Source organism: Chlamydotis macqueenii, chromosome 1, assembly GCF_036417535.1.
Source record: "Chlamydotis macqueenii isolate bChlMac1 chromosome 1, bChlMac1.mat, whole genome shotgun sequence".
Lineage (NCBI taxonomy): Eukaryota > Metazoa > Chordata > Aves > Otidiformes > Otididae > Chlamydotis > Chlamydotis macqueenii.
This window is the reverse complement of record NC_141556.1, coordinates 100,866,715-100,879,968: the sequence shown is the minus strand read 5'-3', so window position 1 is coordinate 100,879,968 and position 13,254 is coordinate 100,866,715. Positions and strand designations below refer to the sequence as shown.

General features: G+C 37.8%; 1 protein-coding gene across 2 annotated transcripts in view; it reads right to left on the bottom strand.

Moving 5' to 3' along the window:
• The window catches only part of EPHA6 (EPH receptor A6), a 535,028-nt gene that overhangs the window by 85,054 nt on the left and 436,720 nt on the right, over positions 1-13,254 (bottom strand). For both annotated transcript variants that reach the window (XM_086763129.1, XM_086763139.1), the window contains one exon: positions 378-500. In XM_086763129.1, coding sequence (XP_086619255.1) covers positions 378-500 — 123 coding nt within the window. The remainder of the gene's footprint in view (positions 1-377; positions 501-13,254) is intronic.

Sequence of the window (13,254 nt, the reverse complement as noted above, 5' to 3'; positions counted from 1 at the left end):
GTAAATTTTTAGGGAAGAGTCACAGAGTCACATAAGATCTGGGATTTTATAGAAGCATTTTTAAAGTTATTGGTAACCTCTAATCATGAAGAACATGATTAGAGGATACCAAGCCTTCTCTTTCTATATTTAGGTTGACCACTTAACAACAGATCAGTTTCCCTCACAATTTGTCCCGTACACTGATTCAGGAAAATGGACAGTTCCTGAAAAGTAATTTATCTTTTCCATTACCTTTCAGTTTGGCTTCTTAATGGAAGGGACATCTCATCTGCCTGTCTGACCAATACCAAATTTTGTTTCCCTAAGATGTGTGGAGAGATGGGGCAAAGGATGAAGGGGAAAATCGATGTGGGGGAATAGGCTGGAATACCTACCAGAGGAAATGCTGGGGGGTAAAGATCCACCCCCTGACACTGGATGTGAGGCCAGGAAGCTATTTAAAAATCCCGCCCTCAGGAATCTCGAAAGAGACTTCACCCCAATGGTCGGAAAGGATCCTTTCAAAGAGATAAAAATGATCATTAATCAAATGATTTGTTCTTTGGCTGATAAAAGAAGTTGACTGTTTAAAGAAAGAATAACCAAATTTCTGCAAAGTTAACAGTGGTTTCACTGGAACAGAATTTATAAAACACAGTTAACAAGTCTTTGTTTGCTTTTTAACCAAGTCATACAATATACAGCTTTAACCAGAAAGAGATTGTTTTCTGCATACTTTGCAAATGGAGAATTCTAGCACTTTTAGGAGGAATGTAAAAATTTGATATTTTAAAGGCAAATTACACCTATTGGATATTCATAATGCATTCGAAATGACTACCACAGAGGCATTTTACAGTTTTGTATACAGTAGAGGTGAAGCTATACCAGCACAGCATCAAAGCTGGATCTGAGATGAGAGCTTCACACATCTTGCTTAAAAGAACAGAAACAAGATTCTCCCACCTTGCAATAAATTTGAATTGACAATCAGAATAATTTGTTTATTTTTGCAAGTACATCATGCAAGCATCCATCCAAAAATTTATGCAATGGCGAGTTTGTTTTCATAATCTTGCAGGTGTTTCACAGTTGTTTTTTTAAGAGACAGAAAACATCTTAACATTTATATGCAATGAGAAAAATAAATGGCTCTTTTAAAATTTATGCAACAGTTGGCCTTTTTTTTTTCACTAATAGAAATATACTGAGGAAAATTTAGCATCAAAACATACATATGTATTTGCTGAACTTAAAGTAGCCTAAGAGAGCTTTGAATTTTTCTCTTATATTTTCAAGCAAGAGTTCTATTGTTTCTCTTCAATACACCTGCACTTTAAAATTGTTATTAGAGCTGCTGCAGCCTGTGGAAAAGGAACTAATTTAATTAGTGTTCTGGGTGCAGTATTTTTATATGTGATGGCTAAAGGCATGAAGTTTTTTTTTCTCTGGCTACTCCAAAAAAGCCTTTGTCATTTTTGTAAAAGTGTTTCCAAATTCCATGGCTTTCATCTTAAAATATTTTCAGAAGTGATCACGGATAGAGAGTCCAGAATGCAAGACACAGTAATTCAATTTGTAAAACGGAAAATTATTCCATTAACTCCAAGATATTTGGTACTAAACAGCATCTTAAAACATGAAGACTAAATAATGAACATATGAAGACATCCCAAGTAAAACTTTGCTTCTCTGTTTCAAAATATGAATTACGCCAACCATAAAGTACACCCACTGTGAGTCACATACCATATGTACAGACCTTCATAAAAGCCAAACAGCTTGAGGTTCACCATTGACATTTTCCTACATTTAAATGGTATTAACTGGCAAATAACTCAAGTTTCCTAGCAGTCTTAGAATACATTACTCTGTTATAGAAATAATGAAGACAAAACCCAATTTATTTCACTTATTGTACCTATTCAGAAATAAAAACAAGGACCAGCAAATTTTGGAGCAATACAATCTGTGAATACTAAGAAGAGAGCTAGAGGGCTAAAATTATTGAGGCTTTATAAACAGCAAATAACTAAAAGAATACCTAGAAATAATGTTTATCTCTCACACTTGAAAGGTAGGACTCAGTTGCTTAAGTGTAAATGCTTTGTGTCATTTGAGATGTTCTAGATAATCTGAGACATTCACATTTGAGTGGTAGATACGACAAGATCTGCAGGAGATTTTCACTCTGAAAGTGGCAGCAAGAAGCAAAGCAGCAGTTGAGTATCTAAAAGTAGGCACCTAGTGTTGTTTTAGGCAACTGAATACCTCTGAATAGTCTACTGTCACCTCAAAAATGTCTCTGATTAAGTAGAGTTAAAAGAACAAGACCTCATTTAATCTCTTCTAGAAGTCTACAAACAGGTTCTGAAAAGGACAAGGCAGTATCCATCAACATAAAAATGCAGACAAAGGAGAGGCTGAAAGTTCTTTCATCTTAAAACATGCATGATCCTAAATTAAAATATAGCATACGCCCGAGAATTAATAAACTGTGTGCTTTTGGTATTATCACCTGCAAAATGTGAATAGAGTTTGAGACTCTATTACATGACTATATATATGAAAGTTGATTATCGTTGCAGGCGGTTAGGAAAGAAAACTAATTCTCATAAGTCCTGTTAATCACTACCAGAAGGACAGAGGTTTGATAAGAGCTTTGGGCATTTACAGTAACTTAGAAGCTTTACTCAAATTTTTACTTGTTTGCGTAAACATTCATGAAATACTTGAAAGAAAATCTGTACTAAAAATTGTGTTCAAGACAGAAAGGAGAAAGTTCTCTGCTAACACAACAAAGAAGGGAGATGGGAGCATGATATTCAAGAGAAAACACCAGCTTCTCAGAAGTCTTATAAACTATTTTGTGGAAATCAATGAAGAAGAGTTGCATTTCATTCTAGCTGAACATTTTTTTTTTAACTGGACAATGAAGACATAGTCTTTCCTCTTTTTCCAAATTACAATCATGCTTAGCTACAGAAAAAGTCCACCAAAAAGGTGCCTGCTGGTTTATATCCTGCTGCTTTATCTCCAAATCGCAAAAGCAATATTTATTTCTTAGCAGCATATGCTAGCAATAGAAATCTTAATGCTTAATTTAAACAATCTCTTTAAAGCAACCACACCGGACCCATTCAAGATGCTATGATATTATTTCTTTAGTTTACCGGCTTTCTTGAGAAATGTCATTCTGTCAGTGTGCATCATACAGAGACTAGTGCTTTGCACTCGTTCAGTTGTTTTGTGCAAAAATTGACACTCATTATTTTTGCAGTGGGTGCAGTTACACTAATTGGAAGAGCTTTCAGGATAAGGTCTTACTGGTTCTAAACTGGGAAAAGGAGACATGAATATTAAGCCATTGGCCTGAAATACAGCTTTTATTTAGCAGCTTACAGGCATGGATTTATTGAGAAAAAACCTCAACCTCTCCCCTCTCCATAGTTATACACTATGAACATTATGCCACCTTAACATAGGAAACTATATCAGTTATAGATATTAGTTGGAAAAGTGCATTGAAACAGTAAAAATACATAGCAATGCTCTGAATAGCTGACAGTACATGAGGTATACACCATTTACTGAGTTCTGTGATACCACTTTGTAACTCAGCGTAAATTCTTCTGTTTCACAATTATTACAGCTAAGTGCCTGTGCTCTGAGGCAGCGGGGGAGTGCTGAATCAATTAGCCTGCCTTCCACCTTCATCTGTCATTCCAGGGGGAATATCATCCCACAAGTGGTAGAATTTGATAGGGAAATCATTGGTATAGCATCCTAAACTGGCGTGGTTTTAGCAGCATATTATCACACAGAGCAGAAGGGCAAGAGTAGATAGCTGGGTAAAGGAAATACATACGCCTAGTTCAGCTCCAGAGGACATCATACATTAATTCACACACAGTTATTAGCACTTGGATCACAACAGCATGACCAACCAGAAGGAACAGCAATTTCTCCCCACACCAAAGGCACATCCCACAGCCTAGGGCTACTGGCAACATAACTGCGCTGAAGAATCCTGGATCTGCAAAGAAGAGAAAGTTCTGCCACGTGTCTCAACAAAAGTACTGAACAGATGAAGGGATGGATGGATAGAATGACACAAAACACACTCAGTGCAATACCAGTAGAACAAAATGGATTAGAGTGAAACACCTGACTTCTGTTTGAATGGGGGGTGGAGGAGCCCTTGTAAGCTATAGTAAAGCATTTTAATGGAACCAACTAACTTCCACTTTAAAAATCTCAGGGATTGAGCAGTCTGAGAAATGTTCATCCTGTCAGAATTATTTTTGCTTCAGAACTTCACAGAACTTTCCACCAGAAGACTAGCATCTTGAGTGCAAACATTCCCACCAGTTTCACTCCCATAGGCAGTACGGTGCCAGCACAGCGCTGGCTGTCCTCAGGGGCCTACATCCCACCTGTTCCTCTTCGCCAGCTGCTGGCTTCTTTGCCCTATGACCATCAGCAGCACTTGAGCTGATGCCATGGCAGCCTCTAGGCCCCATAGGACTCACAGAGATGGGATGTAGAGGTAGGCAGGGCCATCAGCTTCTAACAGGGTCCCTGAGCCATGCTGGGAGCAAACAAAGCACTTTTTTTTTTTTTTTTACTATAGCAATTGTACTTCTAGGACCTTAGTGCAGCTTGTGGAGCTTGCTTTTAAAAACCAGAACATGTTTAGAGTCTGGACATTGTCTCTAACGACTTGGTTGAAGTAGGTTATTAGAAAACCTGCTGAAGATGCAGACTGGTCTTCAGCCTGTTTGTTGTTGTTGTTTCTTATTTATCACACTTTAAACTGATCCAATACTTTCTGCAGGTGGAATTGACCATTTCGGGCGCTGTGTATTTTGGGGCATTTAACAGTGTAAAATTAAAAAGACATTCTTTGGCAGCTTAATTTAATAAACTGTAAGAAGTTCTAGAGAGGTCACAATTACTGTTAGTTATTTCTTTTTACTAGTACGATCTCTTTATTAGTACCATCAAAAGAAGACTTTAGTTTGTTATTCTTTTCTTACAGATTTTGTTTAGAATTTGAACCAAAAAGAAAAAATCCATAGTTAGTGTATCCAATGTAAAAAAAATAGTAATTAATTTCTACAGTCAGTTGTCTTGATGCTTTTTATACAGAGATTGTAAAATACAGCTAAGAGAAATTTCTTAGGAACTCTGCAGATGAAGGCCCTGGGCAAGTGAGTCAAAGGGCTGTAATGAGCTTTTGTGTTCAGTTTGGCAGGAAGCAACTGAACGAATTCAGGATGTTTTCACTCCTAACTGCACTCTCAATGAAGGTGGGACTAACATTTAGTAACGAAACACTAAAGAACAGAATTCAGAAAGAGCTTTCCTACTTCTGAATAGGGGAATTATCCAACATTATCACTCAATGTCTGTGAGAAGGCTGGCTTCTGTTACGAGCACCTTCCATTCTAAAATAAAATCTGCTTTTTATTGTTACTAGTGTTTCCTCAGGGAAGCCAGAAGAAGAGTTAGAGCATTTTTTTTCCAAAATTATTTGTAATATATCCATTATAGAAAGTACTAAAAACCAGTCGACTTTTTTTCTCACATGATTTTATTGATTTATCCTTCCTAGACCACCAGGAATTGCACATTACTTCATAATCTTTTATGGGAGAACATATGGAAGGTTCCATGAAGGATGGCTTTATAAAACTTTGAAATTATCATGTCAGATTCTGTAAAGCATTCAAAAGGCTTGACTTGGAAAGGAAAAAAAGATCAGCAGCAGGACTAAAACCCCTGATGAATGTGTTGATATTTTCAGTACATTTAGAAAGCAGAGATCTATACAATTAATTTTAACTATTTTGAATGCACTAATCTGGAGATTTAAAATATGCTTTCAATAAATTATTTTAGATCTTTTTGACATATGCAAGCAAAAGTGATATAGAGTGGTATGTCTAAATTTTTACCCTCATAACATATGTCTGGGAAAATCTAATTTTTAAGATCACTAAACAAGATTTTGCGATTGTCATAGTTCAGCCCCAATCGGGACCAGACTACGCAGTCTCTCTCTCACTCCCCCCCCACCCTCCGAGAGAACAGGGGGAGAATTGGTAAACAAAAGAAAACCAGGAAAAAAAAACCAAAACAAAACACATGGGTTGAGATTGAACAAAAAGTAAATTTAACAGTAATGACAGAAGAAAACAAAACAGTAATGGAATACAAATATAGTACAATAGCTCACAACAGATCTCCACACCCAGTCTCTTCCAAGTAGCAGGGGGCTCCCCTCAGCACCCTCCTCACTTACATACTGAGCGTGATGTCAGATGGGATGGAATAGCCCTTGGGCTAATTTGGGTAAATTAACCCCAGCTGTTAGCTAATTAGTTAACTATCCCAGCCATAGGGGCTACCAGCTCCAGTTCTCCACCCAGCTCAGGTGAATATTAACTCTATCCTAGCCAGAACCAGGACAGCAATACATATCATAAAACATCAGAGCACAAAAATTAACAAAAATGAGTGTGCTTACCCCTGTTGAAATAACAGAATCACAGAATGGTTGAGGTTGGAAGAGACCTCTGGAGGTCATCCAGTTCAATGAAATCATGGGAAGATTCCCATTACCTTGCAAATAACACAGTGAAATCTTTTCAAGGCTAAATTCTGCTCTCAGGTACCTAAGCTAGTAAACCCATACCTGTATGAAATACATTTTGCTTTTCAGAGGGAAATTTATACTCTAATGTTCAACATGAAATTTTCAAAGGGTGGTCTAATTTTGTTTTCTCAGATTCCACTTAAGTAAATGGCATAATCCCAGAGCACTCACAAATAATTCTGTCATTCCTGAATGTACTTTCAAGAACTTGTAGGTCTTTAACAGCCTTTGTCTGAGCAACTTCTAAAGCAGCCTGAATTTTAAAACTCACTGTTGTAAAATATAGAGCTTGGAATCTTAACTAGAGTAGAAAGTACTATTAGAATGCTTGAATATCCTAAATATGCAGCTAATGTAAAAATTAGAACACTTTCTTAATTTACCAGGTAGACTCTGACTAATTAAATCAGAAATAGTCATTTGCTGATGCATCTCCAAGGGAACAACTACAATGGAAATTATATAATTTCTGTTAGTAGATTTAGCAAAATGCCAAGGTATATGAATAGAAGAAACAGGAAAACAAAATATAAACAACTGTTGGACAGATGCAGTTGAGGACTGCTCACTGGTGTTTTTAATCAGTGAGACCTGAGTTCATTCTGAAGGAACTCACGTCAACACCAAAACCAGCAAAAGACCTTTGCACCTGTTCTGCTCCACTTGAGGTCTGGAACTTAGGCAATACAGGGAATTATTTGGCAGAACCTCTTCAGATAATGAATTTTCACAATTTCAAATACAAAGCCGTGTCTAACCATTGAAGTTAAGAGGCACCTCTGTTGGGGAATAGTCACCCAAGCAAGGTCTTTATTACAAAACCTGGGCACTCTTGCTAGTTCTTAAGATTAGAGGTTAACTATAGTGAGGCATCACTTTTGTCTTAGGATGTGGCATGAGTATATACCATCTCCCTGACATGTGCCTATGGAAAGGAAAATTGTATGTCCTGTTTAGAAGGGAGCTGCAATGAACTTCAGCCACATTCTTCATCTGCGATGCAGCTGCCCACACACCTGGAATAATCCAGAACTCCTTTTGTCTGCCTCTGAGTAACTATCTCACTTCACTGGGATTCAGCATCTCACTTCAAAAGATGACCCAGATTTAACATTGGTTCTGGCAAGATAGTGGGTTGAAAGAGGAGAAGGATCACAGGAACTTGTCTGCAACACCATGCATCTGTTGATGAGTGACCAGTTACTTCATTTTTTGGGGTGCTGTTACATAGCCACTGTTGGGGATTTCATCAGCAGAATAAACTCTGCTGTGCATTTAAAACAAGAATTGAGCTTATCCCAAATGATGAGTATTACTGATGAAAACTAAATGGATTTTCTGAATATTTCTGAGCAAGTTGGTTACCTTCAATTGAAACACACTTTAGGAAAAGCTCTCTAAGAAATTGAATAAACTACATCATCTATTTCTCCTGAATCATCTTAAAAATGGAATAACAGATGCTTAAAATTTATCTTTTTACTATATCTTAAAAAGATTGTGTGCACTTGAAAATTTTATTTTAGAACAAAAAGTCAGTTTTCCCTTGTTATTCTGCATAAGAAAATTTCTCTCTCAGAAAGGGCTGAAGAGTAACATCCTATGGCACAACATCCCCAGCAGGACTGTCCTTTCTCAAAAGTCAGCTGCCATTATTCTCAATAGGACTGAAATTGTATCTTGCGTACAGTTAAGTGATTATTCAGAGAAGTGCAGCAGTCTTCCAAAGTATTCAATGAGCCCAGATTCACAAATGGCTCTTAAAGGGAGCCATTAGATCACTGGAAACAATAGGATGTAGTAGCCTCATAGGACAAAATACTGTAACCAAAACAGCTGTGGTGCAGATGTGCCCTAAGAGCAATAGAAAATAACACACGTTTAGAGGACAACTCTAAGAAATCCAGGGAGCTGAAGATTGCATCTTTGTTGATGAACCAGTTTTCAGTTACAAACAATGGCAAAACTTACTAAAAATTCCTAAAGAGCTCTTTAAAAAAATCTTTGGATCAGATATACTTAGAAAATGTAGAAGAGAGTGGAACACTAGAAATACATACATCTGGAAGAAGGAAAAATGTGTATGGAGATATGCATGCTTTGTAGAAAATAAAGGTGCATGTGAAAGGAGAGACAGAAAGACTAATGAAATAACTTAATACAGAGGTTTCAAAGAGATTTGGATATAAACTTACCTGCCTTGGATTGGCCTAGCTGTGACAAAGAACTGTAGTCTACTTAATCAATCTGTACGTTCTGCCTGGCTTGTAACTTGCTTTTTTCTTAAAAAAGGAGCTTAAATAATTTGAGTAGAAATGCAAGGAAATACAAAATAAGCATGTGCTATGACGTTTAGAAAAAATAAAGATTAGAGAGCCTAGAATAGTGTTTAGTATTTTGTAATTCTAGGACTCAGAGAGTGGTGGTCAATGGCTCGATGTCCAAGTGGAGACTGCTCACGAATGGCATCCCTCAGGGGTCCGTGTTGGGCCCGGCCCTGTTCAACATCTTTGTCGGTGACATGGACAGTGGGATAGAGTGCACCCTCAGCAAGTTCGCTGATGACACCAAGCTGTGTGGTGCTGTCGACACGCTGGAAGGGAGGGACGCCATCCAGAGGGACAATCGTGGCAATCCCAGGCACAAATACAGGCTGGGCGGAGAATGGATGGAGACCAGCCCTGAGGAAAAGGACTTGGGAGTGCTGGTGGACGAGAAGCTCAACATGAGCAGGCAATGCGCCCTTGCGGCCCAGGAAGGCCAACCGCATCCTGGGCTGCATCAAGAGGAGCGTGGCCAGCAGGTCGAGGGAGGTGATTCTCCCCCTCTACTCTGCCCTGGTGAGACCCCACCTCAAGTACTGTGTCCAGTTCTGGAGCCCCCAACACAAGAAGGACATGGACCAGTTGGAGAGAGTCCAGAGGAGGGCCATGAAGATGATAAGAGGGCTGGAGCACCTTTCCTATGAGGACAACTGAGAGAGTTGGGGCTGTTCAGCCTGGAGAAGAGGAGGGTCCGTGGAGACCTGATAGCAGTCTTCCAGTACCTCAAGGGGGCCTACAAGAAAGATGGGGAAAGACTGTTCAGTAGGGCCTGTTGCAATAGGACGAAGGGTAATGGTTTCAAAATAGAGGGAGGTAGATTTAGATTGGATATTAGGAAAAATTTTTTTACAATGAGATTTGTAGAACACTGGAACAGGTTGCTCAGAGAGGTGTTTGATGCCCCATCCCTGGAAACGTTCAAGACCAGGTTGGATGAGGCTCTGAGCAACCTGATCTAGTTGGGGATGTCTCTGCTCCTTGCAGGGGGGTTGGACTAGATGACCTTTGAAGGTCCCTTCCAACCCTAACCATTCTATGATTCTATGACTTTGCCAAGATTTTGAAAGGCCTGATCTGAGATTTTTAATATTCAGCAGCAACCTGCACTGAAAGTACAAAGAACTACTGTAAAGATTTTTGTTAACCGCTGTTTATTAGTCATATATAATATTTAAATAAGAATGGGAATTTCCAGCATCAAAAAAAAGACTTAAGGTTTAACCAGCCATCTACAGTGAAGCACACTAATGTACTTTAGTGAACTTGAGCCTGTACCTGGAGTGTGTATTATGGAACACATGAGGCAACTTTAATGTTAACACTTCTTCCTTTTCTGCCTCTGCCAGGAGGCTCAAGGAGATTCAGTGTTGCCTTTGTTTGATCTAGTGTGAGGACACTGCCATGATACAAGCGCTGCTGGGGTTGTAATGGCGTTATGGAAATATACAAACCCAGAGGTTTGTCTCTTTTAGTATTGAAGCAATATTCTTGGGAAGAGCAGGGAAGCTTTCCAGTACCCAGGCTCAACAAAATAATCTGAAGAAGTATTTGTGTGTCTGAAAACATTTCTGTTTTCTTCTCCAGTGACAATAAGTAATAATAAAAAAGGACTTGTTTTCTACAAATGCTGCTTTGTTTATTTTCACTGTAAGATTTTTGTATGATAGCACAATAAGTAGTTCAGGTGTATGGATTATTTATTTCCATGCTTTTTTGGGTTTACTTTTCTCTTTCATTTTAACTCTGAATTTCTTTAATTTTATTGATTTGGGAACAATAACACATGCTCATGCTTTGGCCCCACTTTTGAGTAGACCACTATAACGTAGGCCTTGGTGAAAATATTTTAAAAGGCCTGCTTTTCTCTATCAAGTCCTCTGATCTCTGTTTCAGACTTACATTTACAGGGTCTACCTGGGAACATGAAGAAGACAAACACTTGGTAGGGCAAAGCTGCTGTTCAGGTCTCCAACCTCGATGAGCTTAACCTTGAGATCCTTGTGAAAGACAATGCTTTCCTATGAGCCTGAAGTGCTGGAGTTCTTATCTCTTGATTGGCGGATGGGAATAAATTCAGACTTAGGAATATTTACATAGAATGAGACTATTTTAGAAAATCCCAATTACAGCAAGATTTGACTTTACTTATGACTTCTCTGGGAGAAAAAGCAAATGCTGAAATAAGCTTACAATTCAGAAGGAGGAACTGATGGAAGTTACAGAATATTTGAGTAGAATATTAACGTCTAAGCTAATTTCCCTTGCTGCTTCTAGACAAACAGGCAATTTGGGGAGAAAAAAAAAGAGGGAATGACTTGAAAAGAGTTCTACAAACACTATAGCTATTTATTTTGTGATGTGTTAAATGTCAATGCACACTGAAGTTCTGGTTGCTGAGAAGACTGGTGTGACAACATTAATATGATTAAGGCTTTTAACAGCAATAACAACTGTTGTGTTGAATCATCTTTGTAGTCTTAACGGAATAGTAATTGGAAATACTGTTCTGTTATGGGATAAAACAATCTGTGTATGTTTAAGCTGTCTATTAAATAAGTATTTTTCAGTCAGTGCTTAAACTGAAAATGGCTTTAGCACAATGCTAAACAAGAATTCTGAAATCTTTATGTATTTATGTAGTTATTTATGATACCCAGAATGCTGTTCCAAGCACTGTATTCTGTACATATGAATTTCATGATCACGCATGTATTACCACATTAGCTGGAAAAAAAATACTTTAAAATGACAATTTGCATCATAGAAAAAAACAAGCCAGCAATTTCCACCGAAATCTTTGTGATTAATTTTGTACACATCATGACTTTGGGGAATGATTAGCTCATTAATAATTAGCAATAAGAATTGAATTTCATTTGTCTTTTGATCACTCAGTCTTTTTTTTTTTTATTTTGGAAGGAAAGATCCTGAGTAAAATTTAAGCATTCCTATCATACGGAATGCTTCATCCTTTAAGACAGGAACCTCCCATGTGAAATGTTGATGTGGTTTTATAAATGGGATGGTTAAGAAGTTCCAGGGCTTTTAAATTTTCAGATGTCCTTTTTCATGGTATTTCCATAAAAAGAGAAATAATAGGTTTTAATTTTGTACTTCATGTTTAAAAATTGCAGTGAATTTTAATTTAATGAGTGAAATAGCTTTTCATGGGTGACATCTGAAGAGGAACATATTCATGCAGCCTGCTGTACATTCTGCAGTTCTGCAATTAAAGCTCTGATTATCAACTCCCTTAGCCTTGCTAGCCTGTAACAGTGTGAACAAGGAGTAGGAAATAAACGCTTTCCACTTTTAGACAGTAATTAGTATCACTGAAAAAAGCTTACTGTTTTTGGTTAAGAAAAACTCTTGGGGCTGAAGTTCCAAAGACTCAATTGACAAAAAGTGATTTTTTTGTTAAACAAATGTAGAGTATAAAGTGAGGGAGAGGATTCCTAGGATTTCTTTCACTATACACATTCATACCATTCACAATTCAGATTTCACTAATATAAATGAAATTAAGTACAAAGGTTTGATTTTCTTCTTGGTTACAAACAAGTGACTCCCTCAAATAAGTGATGCCAAGATTAGAACTAGGAAGACTGCTGTCATTATCGTTATTGCAACCCCAGGTGAGCTCTTTGATTAGAAATGTATTATATATTGATTTACATTTATAAATCTCTCTGTTAGATAAAAAACCCTCTATGCCTAGGCTCAATGAAGGTGTCCCAGCCCACACCTGATAACCCATGTCAGAAGCCAGGTTGTAGGCAGCTCCTGTAGCTATCTGATGGGCTTTGCCGTATGCACAGGCATTCTGCTTCCTTTTTTTGGAAAATGCTACTGACCAAAGAGAATTAGCTATGCTTGTTAATTATGTCTTTGTGGACAGTACTGTATTCAGAGGATTTTCTCTCAAGCTCAAAGACCATTTGGTGTTAACGGTGAATGCCATGTGGTAAAACCTCTCTCATCTGAGCTTTCTTGTGCTAGTTTTGACAACAGTGATTCTGGCAAGATCAATTTTGGGCAGTCAGAGTTTACATAGGCCACAAAGTCACATTCTTCAATGCTTATAAAGGCATTCATTGAAAATTGGAAGAAAATTGCCAATCTTATCTAAACCGGCAAAACAGTGTTTGTATGCTGAAGAATGTACTCAACTACAGCTGAGAAGAAAAAAGGAGAAAAAGAGAAGAGTGGAGACTTCTTTCCAAAGTGGCTAAGTTATTATCAGTCTAGGGAGAAATTAACAAGATTCTGTTGTTTCAGGAAGAAAGG